The sequence below is a fragment of the Anser cygnoides genome, chromosome 13 (assembly GCF_040182565.1).
Source record: "Anser cygnoides isolate HZ-2024a breed goose chromosome 13, Taihu_goose_T2T_genome, whole genome shotgun sequence".
NCBI classification, from domain to species: Eukaryota; Metazoa; Chordata; class Aves; order Anseriformes; family Anatidae; genus Anser; species Anser cygnoides.
In genome coordinates this window covers 4,394,032-4,421,974 of record NC_089885.1, presented here as the reverse complement: position 1 = coordinate 4,421,974, position 27,943 = coordinate 4,394,032, and the positions used below count along the sequence as shown (strand labels likewise).

Sequence of the window (27,943 nt, the reverse complement as noted above, 5' to 3'; positions counted from 1 at the left end):
GATTAGTAAACCGTTACCCAACTCTTACAATTTCCTCCATTCATATGTTAATAATAGGTGTAGATGAAGATCTTTGCACACCTGATGACTGACAAAATCCTGTGCCAGCAGACAGCATTAAATTTTCAGTCACTGGCATAATTTTCTGCTCATCGCTGCTTCCATCACCTGTTGAATTCTGCTCATCATTTTCTTCCTTATCAGATGAGGATGAAGAAGTGACAACAACCTTTTTTGACATTTTCTTTTTTTCTTTTAAGTTATTCTTTTTACTTTCTTTCACTGACCCTCTTTTAATCTTTTTCTTATTGTCTTCATAAGACTCCTCATCAGAAGAGGATGAGTCATTCTGTTCTTTCTTGGTGATTTTCTTTTTGTGACTTATTTTCTTCTTTTCTTTAGTTTCACTTTGGTTTTTATGCCGCACAGCATCTTCAGAAGAACTCTCCTCTTTCAGAGGAGATTTCTCAGCATCGGAAGACAAATCAATCTGTTCTCTTTTAGATCCTCTCTCTCTTAAATTCCTCCTTTTCTTTTCTTTAGCCATTGTTTCATTTTTAGTTTTATCATTTTCAGAAGAATTGCAACTTCCTTTCTCTGGGGACGACTTTTCAACATCAGAAGAGGAATCATCATGTTCTTTCTTGAAGCTTTTCTTTTTCAAATTTTCAGATTTCTTCTCTTTTCTTTCTAATCTTTTTTTGTTCTTGAATTTCTCTTTTGGTGAATCCAAATTCTGTTCTTTCTTTGCATGTTTCTCAGCACTCTCTGAAGAGGAATCTTCCTGTGCCTTTTTTTTCTTCAAATCCTTATTTTTCTTAACTTCACTTAGCTTTACACCTTTAGGAGAGCTCTCCTCTTTCTCCAGTAAAGACTTCTCAACATCAGAAGACTCATCTTGCTTTCCCTTCGCAGCTTTTTCTTCCAAGTCTGTGTTTACCTCTTCCTTAACATCCGACCCCACACTAATTTTTTTATCTTCAGAAGAATGATTAATCTGCTTCTCTGGGGATGACTTTTCAGCAGCATCATCTTCAGAAGATTTACCTCTCTGTTTCTTCAGATTTGTCTTTCTCTTGCTAACTTTCTTCCTCTGCTCTTCCTCAGAGGAATCATAGCTGTCGTCTTTTCTGGAGTATTTTTTCTTAGCTTTTTTTGCAGACTCAATTTTACTCAAGCTTTTTATCTCTTTTTCTAACTCAGAATCATAGTTTGAAGAATCTGAATAGTTCTGTCGTTTCTTTTTTGCAGCAGCAGAATTTTTGGCAGATTTGCCCCTTTTAGCATCTAAATCTGAACCAGAACTGGAACTTTTTCGTTTTCGTTTTCCATTTTCATCCTTTACTGGTTCTTTCTTCAGAACATTTAAAGGCTTCTGATCATTTGGTAGTGCTTCGCTATTGCTATCAATATCCGAAGAACTGCGACTCATCATAGCTACTTCTTTAAGAACAGCTGGCATCTCATCAGAATCTGAGCTGTTATCTAATATATCTGGCTTTTTTGATTTAGAAAGCTTATTAGGGCTAGGACCATCGACAGTACTCTCAGAAGAGTTTCTTTTATCTTTTTTCCTCCTTGGTTGTTTTGATGATTTTCTCTTACGTTTTTCATTACACGTGTCATTGCTATCTTCTTCTGAATTTGACGTTAAAGGATTCATGTCTGTTTGGCGCCTCAGAGGCGTGGTCTTCACACGGGGTGATCTCCTGAGATCAGATTCCTCTGCAGGTGAAACGGTTTCATTCTCTGTGGAACGTTCACTGCCAGCATTATGATTTTGTTTTACAGAGTCACAGTTTTCTGTTGTAGGTAATGCATCAACATCCTTACTTCCCTTCTTGAGACTGCTGTCTTCATCTTTAACTGGAGACTCCGAAAGGGAAACTGGAGTCAGTTTTACAACCAGTTCCTTTGTTCCCTTAGCTGAAGCTTTTAACTTAGTTCCACTTTTGGTATCTTTCAAAGGAGTGTTCGATTTCATATTTGAATTTAGAGTCTCGTGATCTGTTCCTGCATTTCCACTGCCTTGCTCATCCGCAGTAGTCTGAATTTCCATAGCAGATTCTAGAGTCTCAAAAATATCTTCAGGAACGGATGAGGGAACAGACACTATATCCATGTCTAAAGCCTCTGTACTATTAGGTTCATACTGAGGTTCTTCATTTGTGCCAGACTTTTTCTCTTCACCAGTTGCACGTTTGTTATCTGTTCGTTCCATTGTTGGAACACTTTGATCCATTGGCTCATTGTCAGGCTGTTCTGATGCAACTTCTTCTTGCTTCTTTACAGTGTCATCCTCTTCTAATGCCGCATGTTCCTTTCCTTCATCTTTCTTCACCTCATTTTTTTCTGATCTAACATCAGTTTTTTTCTCTTTGGTATTTTTCTCTTTGATTTTAATATCCAAAGCTTGAATCTCCAGGTTCAGACCTTCTTCTAGTGCCAGGTGACATTTTTTGATGTCACCCAGCACAGATTTAAAAGCTTTTAGCTGACGAAGCTGCATAGCTGGGCTTATTTCTAAATTCTCTGCAGCCTTTTTCAAAAAGCTTACAAAGCTAGAATTCATATTTGCTGTAGTCTCAACCAGTTTTTTTGTTTTTTTAAGCATGTCTTTTGGCACCATTAGTGCTTTGTAAGAGTATGTCAGTGAACCTGAATATGAATCATCTAGTTTTTTTTCTTCACCATTGCAATTTGAATTATTTCTCTTTGGAGAAAATTTGACTGTGTGGTCGTATATTTTACTTTTTTCACTTTCTACTTTGATCTTTTTTTTGTTTTGCTGTAGTAACTGTTCCAAGTTTTCAAAGACACTGTCACAAGCAGTGACCAAGTCCAATAGAGGCTCTGGATGGCAAATATAGCAGTGCCACTGATTATTTTCATCCATTATAGTTGATAGCTCCTTTCGACCCAGATTGCGCAAAATGCACTTTTTACAGAAGGCGTTATGGCAAAAGTCACAGCAAATCAAGTTTCCACCTTCAGCACACCACCTGAAACGAGACATTAGAAATATGAAAGTCTTATCTCCATATAATCAAGGCCACATATTTGAGAAGTTTGCATATCTTTCACTACTTGATAATGAATCTACACTTTAAAAATTCAGGTGATAAACATTAAGAAAAGCATGACTGAAAAGCATTCAACTGAATTAGAAAGTCAGAATATTGAAGTGTTCAGCTAACAGTTCAAAAAGCTGAAAGGGCCAGAAATATCCAAACACTTTCAGCACCCATCTTAATCGCAAAAACAAAACTAATTGAATTTGATTTTCCACGTTCCTTATGAGAATTAAGAAAGTTTTTCTCTTTTGTTTTAGAGCAAAATAATCAGCTTAAATCTCTTTCTAGACTTAGCTGGTGTATTACTAGTGCACATACATAGGAAAAAAAATCACCTACATATAGATTGCATGGTCTTCAATGAAGACCTGAAAAGTGACTGATATGAAAGCTCACGAGCAGCACAAACTGCATAATTTTGACTGGATTACTCATTTAAATATTTGGCAGGTAGACAATAAAAATACTTCGTATCAAAAGTGGGAGATGCATCTGGAAAAATAAAGTTACTGTGTCTCACAAGGCTTAAAATGTCGTATTTTATCCCCAGCTTTGAATTAAAGTATTTGTATGGTAGATGCTATTTAGTTAAAAATGTGTTGTCTTGCAAGTGTTTACTACTATATTTCTTTATACAATGTTTTCTTGTTCATTATTAAAAGCAACAGTGAAATATTTACAAAAACCCTCTTGGTAAGAAACAACTGTTAATTAAAGCTCTTTTGTACTAGTCTTTATCCGTCAATAACTTCATTAATGCAAGAGAAAGAAAACAAGAGCTGGGGGTGTTTATTCAGTATCTAGATACCTACCTACACTGTTCATCCATTCCATCTGAATCACGGCTTATGTCATCACTCATGTAATACTTGTAGCAAGTCTATAACAAAAGACAGAACAAGGAATTTTTCATTCAATCTCAAATGCACTCCAGTAAGCCATATGATTTTAACATGCAGTAGGAGCAAACCATTAAAAGCACCAAGTGAAAGGTATTCAGCATTCTACCCTTTAATGTTTGTTATTAATCTAAAAAGAAAAAAAATCATAGGTACAACAGGTCCTAAATCATGACTTATTTAGATAGCTCCAAGTTTATTTGAAAGTTACGTAACAGGCTTTTGTTTGATGGCTGCATATTTGCATATTCTAGAACATGAACTGAATGTTTGTCTTCCAATTTAGGAAAGATTTTCTACCTACATTCTAGGGACATCAACAACACAGTAAAAAAAAAAACACGTCTCCCTGATACGCTTAATCCTACATAAATTAGTTTTCAGCTCTATGTTATTTATTGATCAATCCCATAAGATTTTAAATTAAAAGGTCTTCAGTATTCATCCCGATGTTAACATCGAAGGCTTCAACTTCCAGGTGCAGATAAGCATTTTAATTGAAAAACTGGTAACAACAGGAAAATAATACAAGCAACTCAGCTAGCAGTAGCAGTGGCTTCAGGTGCTTAAGTTTTTAAACCAAATTTTCAAGTCATTTTCCAGTCATTGGTAAAGGAAGTTCTCCTAAACTTGAAGGTCTACTTCTACTTCTGGGGATTAATACAAGCTATCAGCTAAATTCTGCCCTTACACCCAGTGAATTCAGAATCCAGAAGAGACTTCCACACCTGAAGTGATGATGCCCCTTAATCTGGAATGCAGAGTTATACACCAGCCAAACACCAAAAAAGCCAACAATATAAGCTGATGTTTAGACTCTTGGCAGTATACTTGAAGTCAAAGGAAAATAGTCTCTGAAATAAAACTGAAAAGTCTAGGGCTTTTTACCTAAGCAGGAGGAAAGAATACATGGAAGACACAGAATATGCAGGTCAGGGACTTCCATTCCTCTCAACACATTAACGTATGGCCATGTTCAATTAAGAAAAGATAAGAAAATTTGTGGGAAACAACAAATGACATCATTAATTAGCAGAACTCAGTCAAGAGCTGTTAGGAAAGCCAACAACCTAAACAAGTTTCAAAACTGAAATGGATACTTGCGCATATCACACGAACATGTACAGTTACATATTAATGATTCTCAAGTCTTGGAACAAGAGTTAGGACTCTAATGGAGATTGAAAACAGTCATCCTGAAAGCTAATTTTCCTGAAGCATGCTTTATAAAAGAAACAAGCTAGAATAAGTAAAAGAAATGAGCCAGAACATTAGACTATATGGACATGTCTGAGACAGTATGTCAGCCGAATGCCTAACATTAATCGGGATCTGGGGGAGAAGCAGGAAGAGAGAAGGGGAATGCTAAACATGCACAAATCTTTATCTCTTTATCTTCAGAGATATCTTTATAAATACAGAATCTCTACAGATATAGAGATATGTAATAGAGAGAGCTCTATCTCCTTGAAAATCCAAACGTAAGTCTCTGCAACAGGAGGCAAAGCCAGTTTCTTCCTCCCCTGCTCCTCATATCTTGCATTGCTGGCAACTTACAACCTAACTGAAGCCACCATAAGCTATGTAGCTGAAGACCCAGAAGTTAGCTTAGGGCTATAGACTAGATAATCATTACAGAGGTTGCCATAAATTATGACAGTCCTGGATCTGTATGTCAGGGAAACTGAGATGGCTTTGAAGCTACCTTTCTACTTGTTGCTCTGATGTTGTTTTACATACAGTGCTCTTTACCAGGAGATCCAGAATTGAATTTGTTCTTATAATACATTACAAGTAGGAGAAATTTCAGACAGACCATTTAAGATCACTAATACTCCAGTCTTAAAACTGTAAAAATAACTTACAAAGAAATCACAATGAGTTTAATTGAGGTATACAAAAATATTTTAATAAATTTTAATAAAGCTTTCTGCTTTAGTTTCCTTAATTATAACAGTTGATGACTGAAAGGTTTTTAAGCTAAAAACCAAGAACTACTCCCACAAAAATCCCACCCAAATCAACTATTATGACACTTCAAACAAAAACAAACAGTACAAACTGTAAAACTGTTTACCACATACCTTACAAATAAGAACTTTCAGTGTAGGATGTCTATAGATTGAATCCTTTTGAAAATGGTTCACCTGTTGCCCACAAGCTGTACAGCTTACAATTCCATGGAGTCCTTCCTCTATAGAGAGGATTATAAAACACACATTAATTCTTTTTATTATTTTTTAAAAGAAATCTGTATATATCTATTTCATTTTCTTACAGTATTTTGGCCTGTTACATTCTTTACCACTCAGTGTCAGAGAGATGTTTCTGCACTGCTCACCAGTTAAAGACTGAAAGAATTTTCCTCTAATTATTATACTCCACTTGGGATCAAGATACATCTTTTCCTTTGGGAGACCTAATTTGAATTAACTGGTCATCTCCTGAGAAAACACCTAAATATGCAAGTCATCATTAAAAATCTTTCAAAGCAGCCCTGATATCCTGTATAACCTTCCTCTTTCATTCTTTAAATGGAATTTTATGAACACGGTTTGTATTATGATGGTTCTTTCCCACACAGCTTTAGTTTCTCAATGAAAAAGACTGGAAACCATTACAGAAGGTATATGTAACGCTCATAAACAATGTCTGAAAAATCTTCTTTCAGTTTTTGTTCCCTTCTTGATTTCTTGTTTTTAAAGCACAGTTTTGCTGTAATACGTATGTTCTCAACATCTTGCTGACTGTTCCAATAGTTCTGTACCACTCTGGTGCCATATATTCATTTGGTCAAGAAAGCATCCCTCGTTAATCCCTCAGCTCACTTTCAAAGGCGGTGAACTTCGGGCTGGAAGGCTTGCTCTCTGCCAGGCTATTAAACCAACTAATTAATACTATGAGACTCTTTTCTTTTCAACAGCAATGATGCTTCCAAGGAGGAAAATCATTTGAGAATGCTTATACGTTAAATTAATATGCTGTCAAAAACTTAATTTGGGATCAAGTAGACAGAGGTTTGATACACACTTAACTGCGACTTGCCATTTGCTGTCATGTTCAGTAAGTAGTACAAGGAAATTGCCTCAAATATTTAACTTAATGGTTATAGTCTGAGTACAGACTATAAATAAAAAAATAACTACTACACAGAATGAGAACCAAGCACCAATAGAACAATGTTAAGGAACTGAGTGAACATATACAGAATACAAGCTACTAGCTGTTAGCTCCTGAGGCACAATCTGAAATAGATTACAGTCCAGTGAGAACAGCTAATATATCCTCACAATTCAGTGAAAATCCCAGGTCTGAAATTATGAATGCAGTATTTGTTGATTTTAACTTCAATGCATGCAATCACGCATGTACTGCAGAGCTTGTAGATTTTCAAAACATCCCATATGACCTCAAAAGCTCAAGTGCCTATTCCAAATGCTGCTGGCAAATCTCAAATACACACATGCATCATATTGTACTACTCAGAAAAATAGATCACCTTCTCTTATATCAAGCAGCACAGCAGCCTACCCAGACTTTTTCAAACATCACTGTCCTTAATGGGTATAAGAAATGGAGGGAGAACAAGCTATTTGCTGTCAAGTCCCAAGTCACTTCCACCCTCTACAAATTTGAGCAGAAAAAATACTGCCTTCTTCCTAAAATCTGCAAGTTAGCACTAGAAAACAAAAAGATATTTTTGAGGCAAACTTTTGTAAACCACATTACTACTACAAATGATGGAGGTCTGAAGAAATGAAGCAACTATTTATTCATTAATACTGAGAAACTACTTAAAAAAAACATTCCTAACTATGAGTTTGTTAGTAAAAACACAACCATAACCATTCTGCAGACACAAAAGTTGCAAATAAGGACTGACACAATGCCTTTTAAGAGTACTGGGTAAGACCATTTGGATGCTAGAAAGGCAAGAGAGTTCCATTACTACTGATATTTCTAACATAAACTAGACACGTAACTCCTAATGAAAATGTGTAGATGCAGTCTGCAAAAAACAAGATGCATTGGCTTTTTTTCATTTTAATTTTTTTTGTTATTGTTTATGTATTCATGCTGTGCATAGAATTCAGGATGTCAAGCAGCTGGGACTACATGCTTGCCTGCTTAAATCTGTAATGATCAATCTTGCATGTGCACAGGCCAGGCACCTCATTGTGGCAGCAAGAGAAAGGTAGAGGGCCACGTCATTTAACTAGACCTGCTGCATGCAGCAGGTGCAGAATAAATGGATCTACACTATCTTTTCTGCACAACTGTTTAGATACATTCCTAATCCGTCTGTTCTTGAGGTAGGCTGTAGCCACAACTCTCTCCTGGTTACTCTTCCTGTTCTGGAAATGGGGACAACAAAGGAGAAGGCACTACCTATTCCATTTCAGTCAAAGTCAACAGGAGCTTAACACATATATGGGACAGCTTTAAAAATAAGTCATACAAAGATTACCAGCAGTGACACAAATATAGCTGAGCTTGCCCTGGGTAAAGGCATGGTCTAAAACTCTTGCTATTCCTTCCAAAATAATTATCTTCTGCAAGGCGTCAGCACGTGAGTAACCAGTCCACATACACAAATGAGGGCCCTCAAATTCTCTAGGGTCAGAAAAATAAAGCTGGAAGGGCGAGTTATGAATTGTCCTGAGGATGCGCACACAGTCCACAAAACTCAAGCAGAAGTCCTAGCTTTCCGATATTATAGCCCTGAAGATTTCAGTTGGACCTCTTGTAAAAAGTATTTCCCTACATGCTAAGTAGGATGTCTTCCATTAATACAACTGAACTTTCAAAGATAAATAATTTAGAGAAAGCATTAGTGCTCAAAATGTGATTAAACTGCGTATGCACAAGCAAATTTCCTCGCAGTTGTGTTTTACTTCTCTTCAACCACATATGACAGAAATAACACTTATAAAATTATAATGACTTTAAAAGAGAGTAAGTATCTCATATGACACAATGGGAAAAGTTAGGGTCCTGGGTACTGCTGCTCATGTGTGAACTAAGATACTGCTAGGAGTATTAAAGAAAATACCTGACTTCTTATTGGCTAGTTTGTATGTAACTCCCCCCTCACCCCCTTAAGTTTTGGAAAAATATGAGAGAGAGGAATTTGTTATCCTTAGAAGCTACCTAACTTCTTCTGAGTTTTAGTAGAGGTTATGAAAAACCAAGCTAGCAAAGCAGCTTCTCAAAAATAATCTTTAGAAGGGCCCACCAATGGGGAATTTCCCCCAAGTTTAAAAAAATAAACAAGAAAAAGCCTTTGAATTCTCTCAGAGGCTTCAGCTTTCTTGTTAGCTCACTGATTGGTAGCTATGTCTATACGTGCCCCTGCTCAAACACAATCATTTTCTTGGTGAGTCTGTGACCATTCCCTTACCAATGCTGTTCCAATATAATTCCTTAAAAAAGGAACCATTAACACCTGCTTGCAAGCAAGCAACTGTTCTCAATACAAAGCAAGAAGGGTCCATATGGAGTACCTAATGATGCATCCTATAGCTACTGAAAATAAGAAGTGTAATGAGAACTAATCTTAGCTTTCACTGCTGCATTGCAGGGGCAGCAATGGAGGCTAATTTCAGCCAGCTAGAATCCTTAATGAACAAAAAGCCAGAAGAGTGGAGGTATTTTTAGGATAATTTATTAGAAATATGAACAATTTTTAGATGTACCAAATGTGGTCATAAGCAGCAATTTAAACCCGTTTTAATAAATGTTTTAAATTGTATTTACCTCCACGCTTTTTGGGAGCTTCAGGTTTCATTTTAACGGTATTTCTGCTTCTAAATTCAGGCCCTTTAAAATCATCTTTGTCTTCATTCAGCACTGGCTCAGGCTGTACAACCACTGTACCTAGAATAATTCCATTTAGAAATTGGAAACCATTACACATCCAAATGAAGTGCAAGAGTCTTGTTTAAATAAATGCCAACATAGTATCTTTAAAAAAAAGTGCAATTTGTTGACAGTTTCAAATGCACAGGTGTTCACAGCACAAAAAATTAAACACCACACACTTCAAACTATGTCCATTTTGTGACTGTAGGACAAAAGCCAAAGACTGAACAGGCTATGAGGAGCAAGTTGTATGCTCTCTGCCCTGATGGGATATGTGCAGAAGTGGATTATCATACTGCTGGGAATTTTTCAGTACAGGAATTTGCAGTGCAATGCTGCAACTAAAGAGCTTGGGTTAGGTCACTTAAACCTAGTAGAAGCCTAAAAGTAACTACTCTTCTCTCTCTCTTCCCCCTTCTACCCAGTTTCCCTCATGTTAATTTATTTCAGCATGTAATAAATAAAAGAACAATAGAACAAAACCTTTTTTCACCCTAGTAAAATTCAGAAAATCACTTTTTATTTAAACAAAGAACAGTAATAATCAAAATTATGTGAATTAAAAAACATCTTTCCTACTTAGAGCTTAGTTTTAATACTTTTGGTGTGAGGACACTGGAAATAATCCAACATTCTGAAAAAAGTAATTTTCAAGTGACTGTTTTAATGACTGCTACTCATGGAGTAAACAGTAGCAGTACCTCCAATGTTTCCCGTAACTTTCAGAGGTAAGAAATGGAGAAGATTAATCAAAATCACGGTATAGTTAAGAAGAACAGGATGTAGGCTTATAGTAACAACTATTTAAAAGGATGCTTAAAAATAGATCTAATAATTAAATTTTTCCCCCCACATTCAGTTTTACTTCTGTTGATCTATTTCTCAATAACCTCCAAAAACAGAACACTAAAATAAGTAAGACTTGCAAGTGACAGAGCTTGAGACTTCTACCCAAGAACAGAAGTATTTTCTCTGCTATATGGTGGTTTTGTACACATGGCCATAGACATCTGAAATTAAGCCATCAGCACATCCTGGTATATCCACGTATTACAGTATGCTGGGTTCAAAATGAAAGGTGCTTGGAAACAGGACTTCCTCTTCTAAGTGTTGGTGCAGGGGTAGGGCAGGGGGGTGTGCATGCGTATGTGAATGTGTATGTTTATACATAAAAGCCAACAGGACCTATGAGAGGTATTTTACTAATACTTGCGCATTCTAATTAAATATTTACGCTGCATCATAATCTTCGCTAATTTGCTGAATTCAGATACAAAGAAAGACATGAACTACCTTTAGGCAAGCTTTTCATATCAACATCATTTTCTGAGTTTTCATTTGAATTATCTTCATTTACAGTCTCATCTAAGATTTGTTCATCATCTGATCCGACATATTTTGTTACAATTGTAGGTTTCCTGCATAGACAGAAAAAAACCCATGCTGTGACAAATAGTACATACTGTGACACAGGTAAGCCTTGCACTTTGCAAGGAGAATACCATGCTAATTGGGGAAACCTCTATTTTAATTCATTTAAAACGCAAGGGGGGATGCTCTGAGTTATTATAGTAAGTAAGCTGTATAGTAATTTTCTTATTAGGACAAGGAACTCTTCTCTCCTATGGGAAATAAAAAGATATACTAAGAAAGGATTTTTGTTTCACATTATTTGCTGTATGATTTTTTGGTCATATCAGTGTTCCACATGCTTTTAAAAAGGTATACAGGAAGTCACATTTTTATAAATACAAAAAAAAGCCAGAATGAAACCCAAGTGGATGTCTACTCAGAAACGTTATACATGGTTCCAAGTTTAAGAGGCAGCCCAAAGAGAACACACAGATATTAGCAAATGACAAAAAGCAGCTTGGCAGAAGAGACATTTGCAATGAAATAAAGGAAATGCAGAAAGAAATTAAAAAGCTGACTGTTGAATATAGAGATCAGTCTCCAGAACTTCATACAAAAGTAACTCAGAAGTAACACCATAACATGAAGGAATACACTATGTCAGGGCAGGAAAAAAATGGGCGTAATTTCAATAATTTTCAGTAATACCTAGGTATTACTGAAGGTAATAAAGACTACTTATGTCAGTGCAGGATGCTGTTTTTCTCAGTATCAGGCACAGTGTGGTAAGTGTATGAGGGACACTACATTTAATGATAGACAGGAAGCAAAAACAAAACTCCCAAAATTATATAAACAAAAAAGTTTGTCAGGAGACTGCATTCAGAAGATGAGGGAGAAATTAAAGTCAAATACGAAACCACACTTGCAAATACAGAATCAAGCCAAATACAAAAAGGGAGAATGAAGAATGTTATTTAATTCCAGCAGATATGATACAATAAACAAACTTGGATAAATATGAGACTGAAAAGAGATATATACCGCTTCAGAGCACTAAGAAGAAAGATGTTCAAATTGTGCACTTAGAAGAGCTCACCTATCTACACAGCATATTAGGATAATAAAAAAAAAATCATGAAGGAAAAAATCATGAAGGACATAACCTGAATGAGCATTAGCTGAGAGTAAAAAATGAGGAGTTCTATTAGAATAAGCCTGCTGTTATTTAGGTCACATATAATTTGTCTTCTTCAAACTGTAAACAGTTAACTCCATACTTTTTTTACATCAAAGAGCAAAAAGGGATTATGCAGAGATGCAGCAAATGGCAGCTGCTGCACAGGACAACTTATTAGCACATTTTGATTCTACAGTCTCTTAATAAGGTACATAAAGCTTTTTTTCTGTATGCCTTAGCTTATGTTTTTGGGAGAATCCCATGTGTTGAAAGAGCAAGAGTAAAGTAATTGTATAAGCACCTTTGTCCTGAAGAGCCTGAAGCTGCAGGATAATCTTGTCATCTCGTTATAAATTAAAAAAATTAACTTTATGATCTTAGCTTCTTGACCCTGAAAGACTATTGGAATTGTAAATGTGCTATAAGGCATTTGTTTTACCAGAACTCTGTTAACTTAGTGGACCTAAACTGGTATACACCAAAAGCATCTGGCATAGTACAAAGACTTGGCAATACTTTCACATGATTGAAAGTAATTTATTTCCTTTTATTTTCCAAACCAACCTTTTTGAACGTGATGATCCTAAGGATTTCGTTCTTTCTGAAGAGCTGCTGCCCTAAAAACAAGAAAAAAAAGTCACCGCATTATGACCATGACACCTGTCAACAAAACAAGCTTCTTACATTAACTCAAACACCACTGAAACATCTCAGAAGTCACCGGCTCTTACAAAATAAAATAAATCAACAGAAGCATTAATAAAAAGTGACACAATTTCAATAGTCAAGCCAGTTCAGTTAACCAAAACCCATAGATTTAGTTTAAGCAGACTTAAGACTCCAATGAGTCGTAATTCCTTTACAAACATGTTTTGAAATAGGTGTAACCGAACTCTAAGTCAGTAATCTAATGCTCACAAACCTCGCTAACCATATATCTTGAGAGAAATTAAGAGAGAGTGCTGTTGTAAATTGAGACATTCAGAGAAAGACACTGCACATCTCAAGCACTCTCTCCATGAAACTGAGGAAATTTTGCCCTTGCAATTGTCAGCTCCCACCAACGTGCTGCAAGTTCTCAGCTTTCTGGAGCAGGGAAAAGAACAGGTCAGATCAATGACCATTCTGAATCACAAACAGGTCTGGGGCCTCTAAGTCTGTGCATCTTCACCGCAACGTTAACTCTTCCGCGATTAATGCACAGAAGAATGGTCTAACTCACCTCACAGTGTAAAACGACACTGAGCACACACACCTGTCTCCGTACTGCTGCACATTTTCACTTTTTATACAAGTCACTGGGATTCCTCACAGCACCTCAGTGCTGCAGTAGCTTACACAGCCCTATGAGCATCTATTGTTATCTGAGTAATATGGTGTGAGCGTAAACAAGGGAGACCAATTCTTTTAAGCAAAAATTAAATAGGAGTCTGTTTACAAACAATCCAAAGAACAGAATTAAGGAGAAAAATATTAACTGAATTTCTTTAAAAAGAAGTCACTTTGCAATACACTCGGTCTGAATAAATTAACAACACTGTGTTTCCTAGCAAAAACGCAACTGCACGCTTTAGGTAAGCATAAATTAATTCTCTGAAGTGCATTAGAGACATTTTACCCAGGAATTATTGTACATCAGAAAAAACAGTAAAATCATCCAAGTAAACTTGTGTATTTCAATAATTTAAAGATGGGGATGAGGGAGAAGCAAGATGGCTTGCATATGCCTAAATCACATTATCATTCAGAATTTCAAATTTACTTTTAAATTTATTTTATAGTATTTTACAACTAAAGTTTCTACTCAGCAGACAGAGTATTTTCTGCATATGGTTCTGACAACATTCTTTAAGCATTTATTGTAAACAGCAACCAAGTGAACTCTGTTTCCTACACACCATACATTCTGTACTAGTCACACAACTAAAATTCAAAAGCATTTTTATTCTTACCTCTTCTCTGTTGTTCTCCATTGATGTCGGACTACTCTCAGGTTCTCTACTTTCACCTACAGAGAGAAAGGAAAGGAATCCACTGAAATGCAAGAAATATTAGCAGTTCTTCACATTGCATCTCATAGTGTTGTTTATATTTCATCAGCGTGAATAAAGATGACTGTGTAACTTCCACAGAACTTTGCACAACAGCAAAACACAGCTGACTGCATGGCATAAATTTCATAGAAACCATACAGGAATTATTTTCAGGTTTTTAAGTTGCTGCTGGGCTGAAAGAGAGCCTTCCCATTGTTGAAGAAATGAGAGTGCAACTGTATATGCAAGGATAATAGAGTTGGTGTATTTTTTTTTTTTAAACTCTAAGAAGTTACGTATTTTTCTTACACGTTTTGACATTAAAAACACCATCTTAAGTCTAGAATCATGGAACTGCACACAAAAATCAGTGTATGATAGAGAATTCTCATTTCTTGTACCTGTGGAATATAAAACCTAAAGACAGGTAACTTACGACTATCTGTTCCATCCACCAGTCCTGGTGATGGAGGGGAGTTTCTAGTTCAGTGGTTTAATGATACTCATACAAAGTTGCTCAAAAACATAGTAATAGCACTATTTTAATAGATGCACTACTAAGAAACATGCAAGTATAGTGATAGTGTAATTACAGGATGAGTATCATTACCATTTGTGACAATAGCATAAGACTGCTGGCCTTGCAACTTACTATTTCCTGATCCTTTACTCTTGGGGAAAAAATAAAACTATAGTATTTTATGTTAAATAAATAAATAGAAAATTTCATGCTGAGTATTTGACTTTGGCTAAAATGTCGCCAAACAATTTAGCCTAAATTATCCGGCCATTTCTGCATGCAAAGCTGGAGAGGGGAATCAAAACAGATAAACAAAGCTTCTGCCCCCGCCCCCTTTAAATACATAAAATCTCCTGTATGGAATATTAGTGGCTTTCCCCCATTTTGAGGGGAGAACCTGAAATCTGGCAGAAGGGTTCCATTTCCTTTGGAGATGGGACCCTGCGTCACTTCTACTTTTGACCAGTTTTGCCCAAGTACTAAATCTATTGAAGATAACACAGTTTGTATATGCTTAGTACAGGTTTCTTCAATTCTGGTAGATAAAGTCTGCAGATTCTGCCTTCTGACTGCCCGTGCGCTGTTCCCAAAAGCAACTGAACATGCTCCCTCATCTCAGCTTCTACATGTGAGCGGACTGTACATGCGCCATCCCCACATTATGACCGAGCATGCTGCATCCCCTCCCAGCTCCTAGCGCTGACCAAACTGCACATGCTCCATCCACTCCAGGGCTAGGGGAGCACAGGATTTCCCCTGTGACTGTTGCTCCAGGGCTGGTCACTTGAAACAAGAGCAGGAAGTCAGTCTCTCCTACGCTCTCAGTGATCCTCCTGCTGGCACCCACGCAATGTAGATGGAGACATCCGATTCGAATGCAGAGAGGATAAAGAAACATTATTAAGGCTGTAAAATCAAGTGCTCAAAAATTAAGAAAAGCCAGAATCAGGGTCATATCAGTGTAATTTCACTTATCACTCCTACAACCTAAGCATTACAGTACAGTTAACTCCACAGCAGTGCACAAGATCAAGTGCTCAACGGGCAACTGTTTCATATTTCAATTGACCTGTGTTCAATTGACCTGTGTGTGTGGCAATGACATGCTCCAGCTTCCTTGAGCCACAGCTAACCATCTTCATCATCATCATCACCTCTCTCCATACAACACTCCAGTTAATAATTTATATATCCTCCAAATTCTGGAACACAATGAGATCCCTGACTATGAACAACTGATTTCGCCCTAATCTTGTCCAGTATTTACACTGAATAAGCATTCTGTGGTAAAAAAATATATACATACATATATATCGTGTAGTTCCTAGAGACATTAAAATTATGCACAGAAAGCTGGGAGGGGAAGTAACTCTGCACAGTTAATTCTGGCATTTCCTAATATTTAATTCTTGACTTTTCAACTTTAATAAGTTCTCTTTTTAAAGAATAAAATCTCAAAAACAACACTGAAGCATGTCTACTATTAATTAGTCAGCGTACCTCTGTCTCAAAGTAAGTTTGTATTTTGAGGCAAGTAGCCAAATTCTACTTCATAACCACAGTGGATAAAGGGAAAAGATTTCTTTCAAAACAGTATACTCCACAGCTAAATCTCACTTGGAAATACGTACATCTCCATCAGTTTAATTTATTCTTCTGTTTACGAAATTATTCGTGGGATACTTTCTCCAATGTTAACATTTAATTGGACGTTGACACAAGGCAGATAGCACCACATTGCAGTAGACTCTCAAGATGAAATACTGAATGAAAAGCTGCACACACAGGTTCATTACTTGTGACAACAGTTTGAAAATAAACTCCATAGCACAGCCAATACACTCTCATTCTCCTGCACCCTATCATTTCAGCACAATTTTTAGCTCATGGAACAGCAGAGTCTGAAAAGTTGTGTACCTGTACCCAGTCCCAGTTAAATTTGGAAACAAACTGTACTTGGTACTGTTATGAAATAGTTTCACTTTTTTTTAATGACTGTAACCAAAATAAAACATTTACAATTTGTTACTGATTTCCAACTTGTAAGTAAAAATTTCTAACACCAAATTTGACATATTATAGCACTGGTTTTTTTGTTTTCTAACGTTTCCAGATTAAATGTAGAAATAGTTTTTAAGTAATTATGGAAGCATAACCTTAAGAACTTCTTCCTCAACTACATGGACCACAGAAGCTTTACTTCAGCAGAAGAAATAAAATACTGCCCTTAAACCTTGAGGAAAACTGAACATGGAACCCCTACCACAGCAACCACGTGCATGTTTGCCTTCTCATATTTCCCAGAAGGTAGAATACACCACCAGTATCAGCTCTATTCACACTGAGAAAACATTCATAACTGAACGAAATATTGCATCAAAGGCTAGACATATTTATCAAGATACCGCCACTTGATTAAATCACATTAGGACTTGGCATAATTGCCCCAGTGAAGTGTGATATAATGAAATCACAACACAAAGCTATTTGACTTCAAAATCACATGTATGTTCAAACTGAAAACAAAAATGTCTTTTTACCTATGGTTTTGTTTTTAGATGATGCTGGAGGAGAATTTGCGTCCTCAGATTCTTCCGATGAGTGAGCCAAGAAGTCATGGAGTTTCTGCACCAATGTATTCAACTTGCTTTCACTGTCAAAATACAAGTAAAATTTCAAGTTACCTACAGATCTCACACTAGTCCAGCAAGCCTGAAAGAAGAGATGGTAAGTCCCGATTAATACATACCTATAGGAGAAACACAATTATTGCACAAACATTTGGTTCCACAAGGGGAATATCAAAGAAAATTAAAAAAAGATGTAGTTTTATTAAACATTGTGTTTAAAAAAAAAAAGCAAACACATAGGTGCAGCCTTTTTGACAAAGCACTAAGGACGTGTTAACGGAAACAATAAATATATTTTAAACTGTTTTAAGCTAGACAAACATGACTTAAAAATTCAAAAAAATCTGAGTGGCAATGCTACTATGACATGAACATAGTGGAAAAACTAAGATTCTACTTTGTAAAAAGAATCTAAGGAGGTACGAAGCTGAACAGGTAAAAAAAATAAAATCTTGAATTAATTATTTAAAAAATAATAACCTCTGGGGATATAAAGCTCTACAAATAATATACGTATTTTTTTAATCTACAATGTAAATAACAGGTCCATTGAGTGTGACGGATCTACATGCTTACATAAACCTTATAATAAATCAACCTCACACATTTACACACACACACGCTGTATCCTATATTAGTTCTGCCGAAAACCAACCAGGTACGATCAGATCATGCCATGATCTTTGTGTACCAGTATTCATAATTAATTTATACAGTGTACTACCCTGGGAATTTTCACTAGGCAGTTTCAGACACCAGGAACCGGTAGCCATGTATCTCTACTCAATGCAGTAAAAAGGCCCCGCTTTTCCCCTATGTTTCTGTTAAACAGGTACACCTCCTCATGATGAACACTTTATTGCCTCACATTTCATGTTGCTTATTTCAGACTCTTTTTTTCCACCTGCAGTTTCTACAATTTCCCAAGACAAGTGTGTTTTTCTAACTGCAAGTACCAGACCAGGGCCAAGGGCAGCCATCCCCCAGACCACCACTATCAGAAGTCACCACTCTCAGCTGCTTGTCTCTGCTTCCCTCCCAGCCGCTATCAATTCTCCGAAATCTGCCAGCCGATATGTCTGAGTCATCATACCTTATCTGCTATTAGATACGGCTTCCCAAACTGCTGAGCTGCACTATCTTCTTCATAAGTTAACCCAGTTAAAGGATAGAGGCTTCTCTTCACTGTTTTCTAATCTCCTCGTTATTTCCAAAACAGTCTTCTGATAGTAAGAGGAAATAAGATTTTCTGTCCCCGTTCTACAGTTTGTAGGATCTTTTGAATATTTATCAGAAACTCAATCCTCTCACCTTTAGCATCTCTACTGTTTTTCTGAACACATCAATAAATTTATTAACTCCTGACTCTCAAATTAACTACTACTGCTAAGGAAAATCACCCGCTTCATAAAAAATAAACATGCAGGTGAGAGATCCCTTGAGCAACGTGTAGAGGGCATCATCATATTAATTCAAATAACTACTTAAAACAGTGAAAAGTAACTGTACAACAGCATTAATCATCCATCTTAAAAAAAAAATGTTTAAAATGATTTTCTGAAGGACTCAAAACAAAATTGCCTTTTGTCATGAGAAGATTTTTGTGAACGAGGACAGTTTTCTTTGGAGACTGTAATTTTGGACTATATACCATCAATCACTCGAGCAACTCTGAAAGACAGTAACAAAGCCTGGGTTATTCTCAACTACATCTTAAAATTGGTCTCTCAGTCTGTCTAAAAGTCTTCGGCTCTAACTACCAGATGCACACTGCTACACAACTGCCAGTCCTGGAACCTGTGCCTCCCTTCTTGTCACAGATGGAGGGCACACCTGGAAAACACTGCAGAAGATGACAGTGGTACGCACACGTCAGCTTTAAGAGACTGCATGCTCTTTAGAAAGGAGCTTAAATGATGATTTGTTCACATTAAGTTTAAAAAAATGAAATAGTTGCTCAGGATTATTTGATAGTAGAAGCGTGTAAAGAAATTTTATTTCCTTTCTAGGTGAAGAATTAATGCATATAAAGAAAGGCCACACAAAGTTAGTCCTTGGTACTAATAAAAAAAGCACGTGGAATTTAGTTTATAAAGCATCTGCTCTTTTAGTTTATAACTAACTTGTTTTGGTAATAACATCTTAGAAAATAAAATGAGAACTTTAGCCAAGTTATATTATTTTTCTCAACATAAAACACTTAGAACACTGTGCATGCATCTTTGTGACCAACAATTTGGAACATGATCAGCAGCCAGCTATTGTCTCTTATCCTAACTAGCCTACAAGCATTGTTTTCCGAGCAAAAGCATTCATGCTGACACACAAAAAAATCTACGAACTAATACTAAAGAGCCTCCTCAGCTTGCTTTTCTCCTAGATTATTCAGCATTTTGTACCATAAGCCTGTATTAGTAGTAATAGGTCAAATTTAAGTAAAGGCCTTACACTTAATATACTTCAACACAAAGAAATCATGATTTAGGGCAATGCTTTTGCACAAAATCCTTATTCCTTGTAATGTATTGTCATAAATTGACTCAACAGATTCAACCCAACAGTTAAAACAGGTACTAAAAAAGTACACAGGAGCCTAAAAACTTCAAAGCATCTCAGGAGCACTAAGGGAAGCAGTCTCCCTCTACCGTGAACCAACTGTGCCTACGCTATTTCCTAGAGCTTCCAGGCTCACATGTAAAGAAACAGCTTCACCACCAGTCTAGAGCTATCTCAACACCGCTCAGCCTAATTAGAACAGCAACGAAAGGAGAGGTGTCCTACTATTATTGGTTTGGCCATGAACCTGATTTGTGACCTTGAGAAGTTATCGTGCAAGAGCACAATTTCTTACTAAAGCTCAGAGCGAGTGCTGTAAGCTTAACCAGCGCAGGCCTGGCCCTCAGTGTGAGAACAAAATCTGCATCAGGCAAACCATGCAGGAGGCTAAATGATGTTCCAAATGAGCAGAAAAGCAGAGAAGAAAAAGGAAGTGGGGGCATGGGGAAGAGGTGGAAGTGTGGTATCCTCATCAAGCTAGCCAAGACACACCACACCTGATTCCATCTGGCTGTCACCCACCGTCCCCCTGCACTTAACCCGTAAGAAAACTTGTCACTGCATTCGTTTTCTGTCTGCTCTCCTCAGGCACCCTGAAAGCAGAGGTGGGGAATGCCCCATCTACCATCAAGATCTAGAAGAACGTTTTAAAACTATTTTCCTTTCACCAAATGAATTCCCCATTCTTCCACAGCATCCCACCAACTTTTAGCCTAAGTGCTGCTCATCTGAATTTCAGATGGCTCTGGCAGTCAGCGGTACAGGAGCGCTTCCCAGCTTTGTATCTATCTCAGTTTGTTTACAAATACGTCTTGCAGATTTCTTCCTTTGAGAGTTCTCAACTGCCTTAAACTCAGCACTTGTCTGAAATCTTTGTTCACACCTTAAAAGTAGTTCAAGGGCACAAGTTTTTTAATCCATCTTTACAGTTGCTTCACGTGAAATCCCAATTATTTTCACTTTGGAAGCTGAAAAGAAACACTGCAGAGCAACGACTATTAAGCGGACAAAACTAAACAATCCTTAAAAAATACAGAAAATTAAAACCAGATGTTCTTTTAAACCCCTGAACTGCAGACTAGCATCCTCTCCTTCAAACAGTACCGTATGTGAATGACAACTACACAACCCACAGCAGAAGTCTGCATGTTTTAATTAAGACAATGGCAAGAGTAAAGGCGAAACAGACTGCGTGTGTTAGGACACAGGAAGGTTTGGTGCTGCTGACTCAACGCAACTGAAGGCACTTCTGATGTCAAGTGCTAGCAGAGATGCACCCAATGCTCTCAAAGAGACCAGAACCCATTTTTCCTAACCTTTCCTATTTCTAAGGCATTACTAACAGAATCATCTTTAAAAATATCTGCTTTACCATAAAGAAAGATGAAATTGATGCATTTAGTTAAACATCCAGTTCCAAAACTGTTAGGAGGCATTCCTTTCCCCCCCAAAAAAGTGTCATTTGCTGTGCTACTGCCTAAGTCTGAATGTAATCAGGCCACTATTCTGTCGCCTGCAGACCTTCATAAAAGACTTTCCTGAAGGAAACGAGAGGTGTTAGACTTGCCCCAACACCACAATTACAGTTAAAAGGGCAGAGCCTGTACAGTAGTTTCATACAAAAACGCATCAACATTGTGGCTGAATACACAGGAATGAAATGGCTCAAAACTCCTGGAGCAGAAAGATGATAAAAATCTACAAAAGAAGCTGCTCCCTAATCAGAAAAGGAGTGAACACACCTGAAGTGCCATAAAAAAAAGCCTACTTCTCTCAGAGAAAATACATAACCAGAAAATAAAACAGCTTATTGTTGTATCACTTGAACACAAGCATGTGTTTTACAAGGGCAGGGCCATAAAGCACTATTATCTTTTACTGGGTTTTGTGGTTTTGTTTTTAAACTCGGCAATGGTTTTCCAAGAGCAAAGCAAAATGATATAGTATAGCTTAAATCAGATGACTATTCTGCAAAATACTCGTACCAATACACCAGTCACACCAAAACAAGTGCATCTTCACAACCAGGGTTCTCGCAGTGTGTTCGGGCTGACATGACCCAGCCCCACTGCCCAAGGACACAAACCCTCAGCACCCGTCCACAAACGCCTGGCGCCACACTCACTTCTCTCCTTCCCCCTCCACTGCAGCACAACAATTGGTGTGATCCACGCGCTGAAACCAATCCAAATTAGAAGTAACTGTTCCTTCTGCTGAATTCATTTCCCTAATCACTGCTCATTGTACAAATGTCTCTGCAAGCGCAGGTGACTGAGATTTATGAACTTCAGTGGCAGCAATACCTGAACTTGAGCTATCGTGCTAGGCTAGAGCTGGTCAGGTAAGGGAGACTAAGGAGCAGAGCAACCTCTAGGCTGGGAGGGAGCTCTGGAGATCAGCTAGCCCCACACCCTGCCAGCAGGCTGCCCACACACACGTCCAGCCGGGCTCTGGACACCTCCAGACGGAAACTCCACCACCTCTCGACAACCAATTCCAGCGTTTGGCCTTTCTCACAGCAAACGAGTTCTCCTGCGGTCAGACAGAACCGCACCACGCTGCACTTACTGGATCGAACACAGCCAGGAGATACCTGAACACTGCAGCTCTGACTGAAAGGAGATGCAGTCACCAGCACTTCACTGAACTCGCAGCTTCTATTCTTAAGGCTTCATTAACGCAGGTTCCCTCTTATTTGGGTTAGAACTGACTCTGATCCACAGGGGCTTAATCAAGTGATACCTAGCAGAGTTCAAGACACTTGATGATCTGGATGAAATAACTCTGGAGTGTCAGCACAGCACAACAGGCTCAGACAAGTAAACAGAATTAGTTCTCTCCAGACACACAAGGGGAATGGTTCGAAGTCGCTAAGAGACCCTTTATCACATTCAAGGAAAATTACACAATTTCTTTTTCTTTAGACGGTACCCAAACAACCGTAACATGATTTGGCTGAGTTACCACGCTTCGGTGAAAAGTGAAGTTTTTTTTTTTTTTTTTAAATATACACACACACCTCTTTTGTTAGTGGGCTTGACTGCTATATGGAAGTCTGTAACTTCCATGGTAAAACAGTCTGCAAACTTAAAACCACTGACTGAAGTCAACCCTTTGAAAACCTAAATATTGTGTTTTCATCTTTATGAGACAAAAATCATGGCAAACTGAGTATCTTCATACATTAATTCAGGAAAGGAAGCTGAAGCTATCACGTACTTAGCCTGCAAGACAAAGTACTCCTAAGAAAGTGGAAGTATGTTTCATTTAAAGGAAAAGAAGGGCTCCATCCCATGACATCACGTGCCTCTAATTCTAAAATTGCATTCTCCCTTGTTTCATTTGTCTTCCATTTTCTGGAATTTGTCAAAGACTCTCAATGAGACCTTATTCATTACAAACTATAAGAAATAAAGCGTGTTCCTTAAAGTCTTCCAGACACTCCCCATCGGGTTTGTTATCAGGTTTTAAGGGTTATAATATTCCTGAAACTCAAGTTTTTTATTTTCCAAGATAACAGTCATCTCAGTTTGCCGCACTAACAATGCTGAATTTATTGCCAAAGTTTTTGTTTCGCTTTACATGACCGATGTATCCACCCACCAAGACTTCTACTGTTGGATGTGTTGAGACAAATTCCTACAACTGTACTGCTTTCAGACAAATAAACTGCCTAAACAGCACTGAAGTTGGCACTTGGCAACAACCTGGGAAATCAAGGTCTTGATTTTCAGTTTCACTCCTTTTCTTTAAAAATAATAATAATTAAAAAACAACATCAATCAATCCATCATCCATCTTGCATGACAACTGCCTGGGGCTAGTTGCTGTAACTAATTATGACAGCTTAGTACACTTTCTTTAGTAAATTAGAGAGCTTTACCTACCATCTCTGAAAGTCAATATAAAACCTTCTATTATATTCGCCACTGACTTTTTGTCAATTTCATCTTTTCCCTCCTGACTCACCACTAGAACAACTTGCAGTGACCTATCCATGAACCAGTTCGTACTTCCAAACCACCTATGGGCACAAACTCCAGTGATACGAAACATGATTTCCTGAGGTTCAGCACTATCCCTAGGCCTCCCTGTTTATACAAGACATATCTGGAGATCCCATCTAGAAACATCATTTGTCATAGGCATTTGTTTTTATGGAGAACACAACACGTTAGTATTATTTTATGTTTTGACATTTTCTTTTGGCGGGTTACACGCAAGCAAAAAGCACCAACTCTTCCTCCCTTCTGGCAGAGGTCGCGAGTGCACGTGGAATCTTATACTCGTCTGCAATGAAAATGGGAATTTCAAGTTACAAAAGTGTCAAGGTATCCCTGTATCACAGTAAATTATTCCACAAAAAATGAAGGTACCTTCAGTCAACCCCTATAGAGACCATGAGATAAAGTTCACAAAACCCTAAGAGACGGGGCTATACTGAAACAGAAACAACACAGCCACTGCAGGAAGATTCTCCCTGAGAGGGATTTCACTTCAGCAGTGTGAACGCATTGGCTCAGGGGCATCTAGGAGAGAAGATGACAGCCAGCCTAACGTTTTGATTCTTGAAGAGCAAAGGTTCTCCTTACGCCCAGCTCACAGGGCTGTGTAGAAGACTGCTAACTTCCACTGTACCTTCAGAGAACGTGGATGATTACTCTGGACTTATTTCCTGTTAGATTACTACGGCATTAAATAGCACACCTCATACAACCCTGTAGTGACTGGCATTCAGGACAAAGACATTCAAGGGACTCAAAAACTTAAAACCATACTGCAAGTTGGAAAGTCTGACGCATAAAAAGTTGACATGAAGTTTATTTTACCAGCTTATTACTTGGTATCACTACGCTGCCTCCTCGATAGTCCAAGCGAGTAAGATCCAAAATTTCTTCTTTTTCTGTTGTTGTGCTTAGACAGTATGATCTACAAAATGGTAGGAACAGGTCAGGTCACTATGACAAAAATTCCTCCACTCTTAAAAAAAAAATGATCAGGTTTTATATACAACTTTGGTCCAAATATCTTCATTGACGTTTACAGAAGCAGGAATTTTTATGTTTCTTAGTCAGTCACTCCAGTTTTCATCATGTTTTTCAGCATTCCAAACTTCTCATTTGGATGCAGAAGATTCCTAGGTTCTTAAAATTAAATAAGGTTATTCCCTGTGTCACTTGAATCGCACTTGAATGCTCCAGAATCGGTGAACTGGTATAGAACAATTACTTTCCTTTTAAACAGGAAAAGTCTATCTTCCAGAAGTAATGGGAGATTTTTGAAACTCTACTGCCTGCATATCCTCTAAACAATTCCACCAACAATCCCCTAGCTGTGTTTCTGCACACTTCTTAAACAAGCAGATACCAGAAGCTGAAATGAACATGCAGGGATACAGCGCAGGTTGACAGCAATACAGCAGCTGCCAGGCCAACAGGTCTCGCTGGAAATGGGAGCAAAGTGTGTGCGCGTGTGCGAGGTCTTGCTAGAAATGGGAGCAAAGAAGTATGTGTGTGCATCTGTGTGTGTCTGCGTGTGAACAAAAGGCAGGGAGAGCACTTTTGCTTCTCCATCAAGACATTACCACATCAAGGACTCATTCATGGTGCTTTTCTTTTCCCTCTCATTTTCTCCAACTCCAGTATTATTAGAACTTGAATTGACATAATAAGAAAAAGCCCTTGCAATGTGTTCATCAGCTTACAAATCCTATGGCACCCGACAACATCGTGCCTACTTCCTAACACAGAACTGTTCTTACACAGTAAAAACAAACTCTTCAAGATGAGCTCCGTGTGGGATAAGGATTACCAAAAACATTTGGACTGACTGAGAACTGAGTTCATGAACAGGAAAAAAAACCTCTGGAGCACCAAAAAATATGATGCCATACTACTACTGAACAGTTTGTCACAGGGCCCGCTTACTACATGGGACAGATTCAATCTCAAATCTACCTTGTACATACTTTTTGTTCTTTGAGGATACAAATGAAACTCTGCAACAATCCCATTTACCTTTCTGTCTGCACGTAATCTGAAAAATTGAGTGGAAAAGATATGAGCTTCTGTATCCTCTTAATTCCACTGAAGCATAAAATAAAGCAGCCTCTTGGCATTCATGCCAGTTACTGTGCTAATGACAATTTAAGAGCATGGAAAGAGTTAAGTACAAAACATTCATGATGTAGACCAGGAACAAGAGGTTGATAAAAAAGGAAGACAAAACAGAATATGGGAAAACGGGAAAAAAAAACAACAGCCATGATAAAATAAAAAGCAGGGAGGTCCAAATGGAAGAGTGTTTTTCAGAACATGCAATACTAATTATGACTGTAAAGCAGTCAATAAATATAAGTAGGCAAGTTCTTTCTGCTACAGAGAAATCAAACTCTACCCTTGATTTTCAAGGCTTGGAGATAAAGCAAGCAAAATCCGTCAACTAGTATTTCAGTCTACACATAAAATAAAATTGATCCAACACAAAACTGGTTTAAGCTGTCAAAGTACTTTAAGAACATGGGGTAAAGAGAGGAGTAATAAAGAGAGGGAGAGATGGGCAATCCCTGTCTTATAAAATGAAGAAAACATGCCGAACAAACTTAGTTGTTGGGAAGTCATGCACCAAATAACACGTATTTGTAATGCTTATGAATTGCACCTAGCATGTGATCAATGTCAGTAACGGTGACGATCGTCTTGTAAACGTTTTCTGTTAATTACACATATATAATTTCCTCTGAAGTTGTAAGGCTTTAATACCAAGTTGTACCCAAGAGTAAAGAACTACCATCCCCCTAAGTTTTGGCTGAAACTAAATGGTGGTTGTGAACTGCTCAGGTCTGAGACGGGTGAAGATATACAAATACACACAGAGGGGAAAGTTTACCCGAGTTTCAGTACCTAGGATGTGTGATGCTCACACTAACGTTATCATATCGAAGAAACACGCAGCATTTGCGAGGGCCCAGCGGTGACCCCCCTTGTTTACACACCTCCTCAGGCGCTTTGCACACTTGCGTGCGACTGACAGCACCGAGCAGAGACCCCTGAGAGACATGGATAAACCGAAACCATACAAAGCCAACTCCGTTCACGCTTTAACATGGCGTCTCTTTTTTAACAGGGGCTTGGGCAGCTGCTGTACTTTATGCAGCCCCTCGTCAACGGTGGCTCGGGACGTTTGTTTAGTGTGGGGAGCTTATTTATTTTGGGGAGGCCCCGGGAGGGGGAAAACACCTCGGGTGGGACACGCCTCGGGGGGGACACACCTTGAGGGGGAAGCACCTCGGGGATGGAGGGAGGCGTGTGAGGGAGTACCCCACGCCAGCCCTGCCCCCGGGGGGCCGCTCCCCGGGGCGCACCCCTCCGCCGCCGCGGCCTGAGGGGCCGCTAAGTGGTGCCGCCGTCCCCTCCCCCGGACCCCCGCCGCCATCCCCTCCCCCTGCCCGGCCTCCGCCAGCCCCGGGTCGGGCCGGGCCGAGCGCAGCCCCGCCCCAGGCGGGCCGAGGAGCCGCCGAGCCCCGGGCCGGGCCGGGCGGTGGCGCCGCCGAGGCCGCCCGGCGGCGGGGGCCGCGCATGAGGCGGGAGCGGGGCGCGGATTCCCCCCCCCCCACGCCTCGATCCCTTCAGGGCCGTTTTCTCGCCGCGGCGGGGGCCGGCGGGCGGCCGTACCTCATGGGCTCCGCGGTCATGTCTCCGCCGCCGCTGCTTGGGGCGGCCGGGCCGGGTCGAGCCCGGGCTCAGGCGCTGGAAGGAGACAAAGCCGTTAGGGCCGCCATCGCCAGCCCCGCCGCCATCTTGTCGGAGGGAGGCTGAGGGAGACCTGCCTCCTGCC

At 38.7% G+C, this 27,943-nt stretch overlaps 1 protein-coding gene across 7 annotated transcripts in view; it reads right to left on the bottom strand.

Moving 5' to 3' along the window:
• Nucleotides 1–27,943, bottom strand: part of ATRX (ATRX chromatin remodeler) — an 85,991-nt gene extending 58,048 nt beyond the window's left edge. For 2 of the 7 annotated variants that reach the window (XM_067004794.1, XM_067004795.1), the window contains exons 1-9: nucleotides 27,781–27,943; nucleotides 17,462–17,574; nucleotides 14,321–14,376; nucleotides 12,933–12,985; nucleotides 11,129–11,253; nucleotides 9,731–9,850; nucleotides 6,058–6,167; nucleotides 3,887–3,954; nucleotides 82–3,002 (exon numbers count right to left, since the gene is read on the bottom strand). In XM_067004794.1, coding sequence (XP_066860895.1) covers nucleotides 82–3,002; nucleotides 3,887–3,954; nucleotides 6,058–6,167; nucleotides 9,731–9,850; nucleotides 11,129–11,253; nucleotides 12,933–12,985; nucleotides 14,321–14,376; nucleotides 17,462–17,574; nucleotides 27,781–27,800 — 3,586 coding nt within the window. In that variant the 5' untranslated portion in view covers nucleotides 27,801–27,943. Of the gene's footprint in view, nucleotides 1–81; nucleotides 3,003–3,886; nucleotides 3,955–6,057; nucleotides 6,168–9,730; nucleotides 9,851–11,128; nucleotides 11,254–12,932; nucleotides 12,986–14,320; nucleotides 14,377–15,625; nucleotides 15,758–17,461; nucleotides 17,575–24,936; nucleotides 24,962–27,780 lie in introns of those variants that run through there. The other 5 variants (XM_067004796.1, XM_067004797.1, XM_048070696.2 and 2 more) reach the window with 4 other exon arrangements.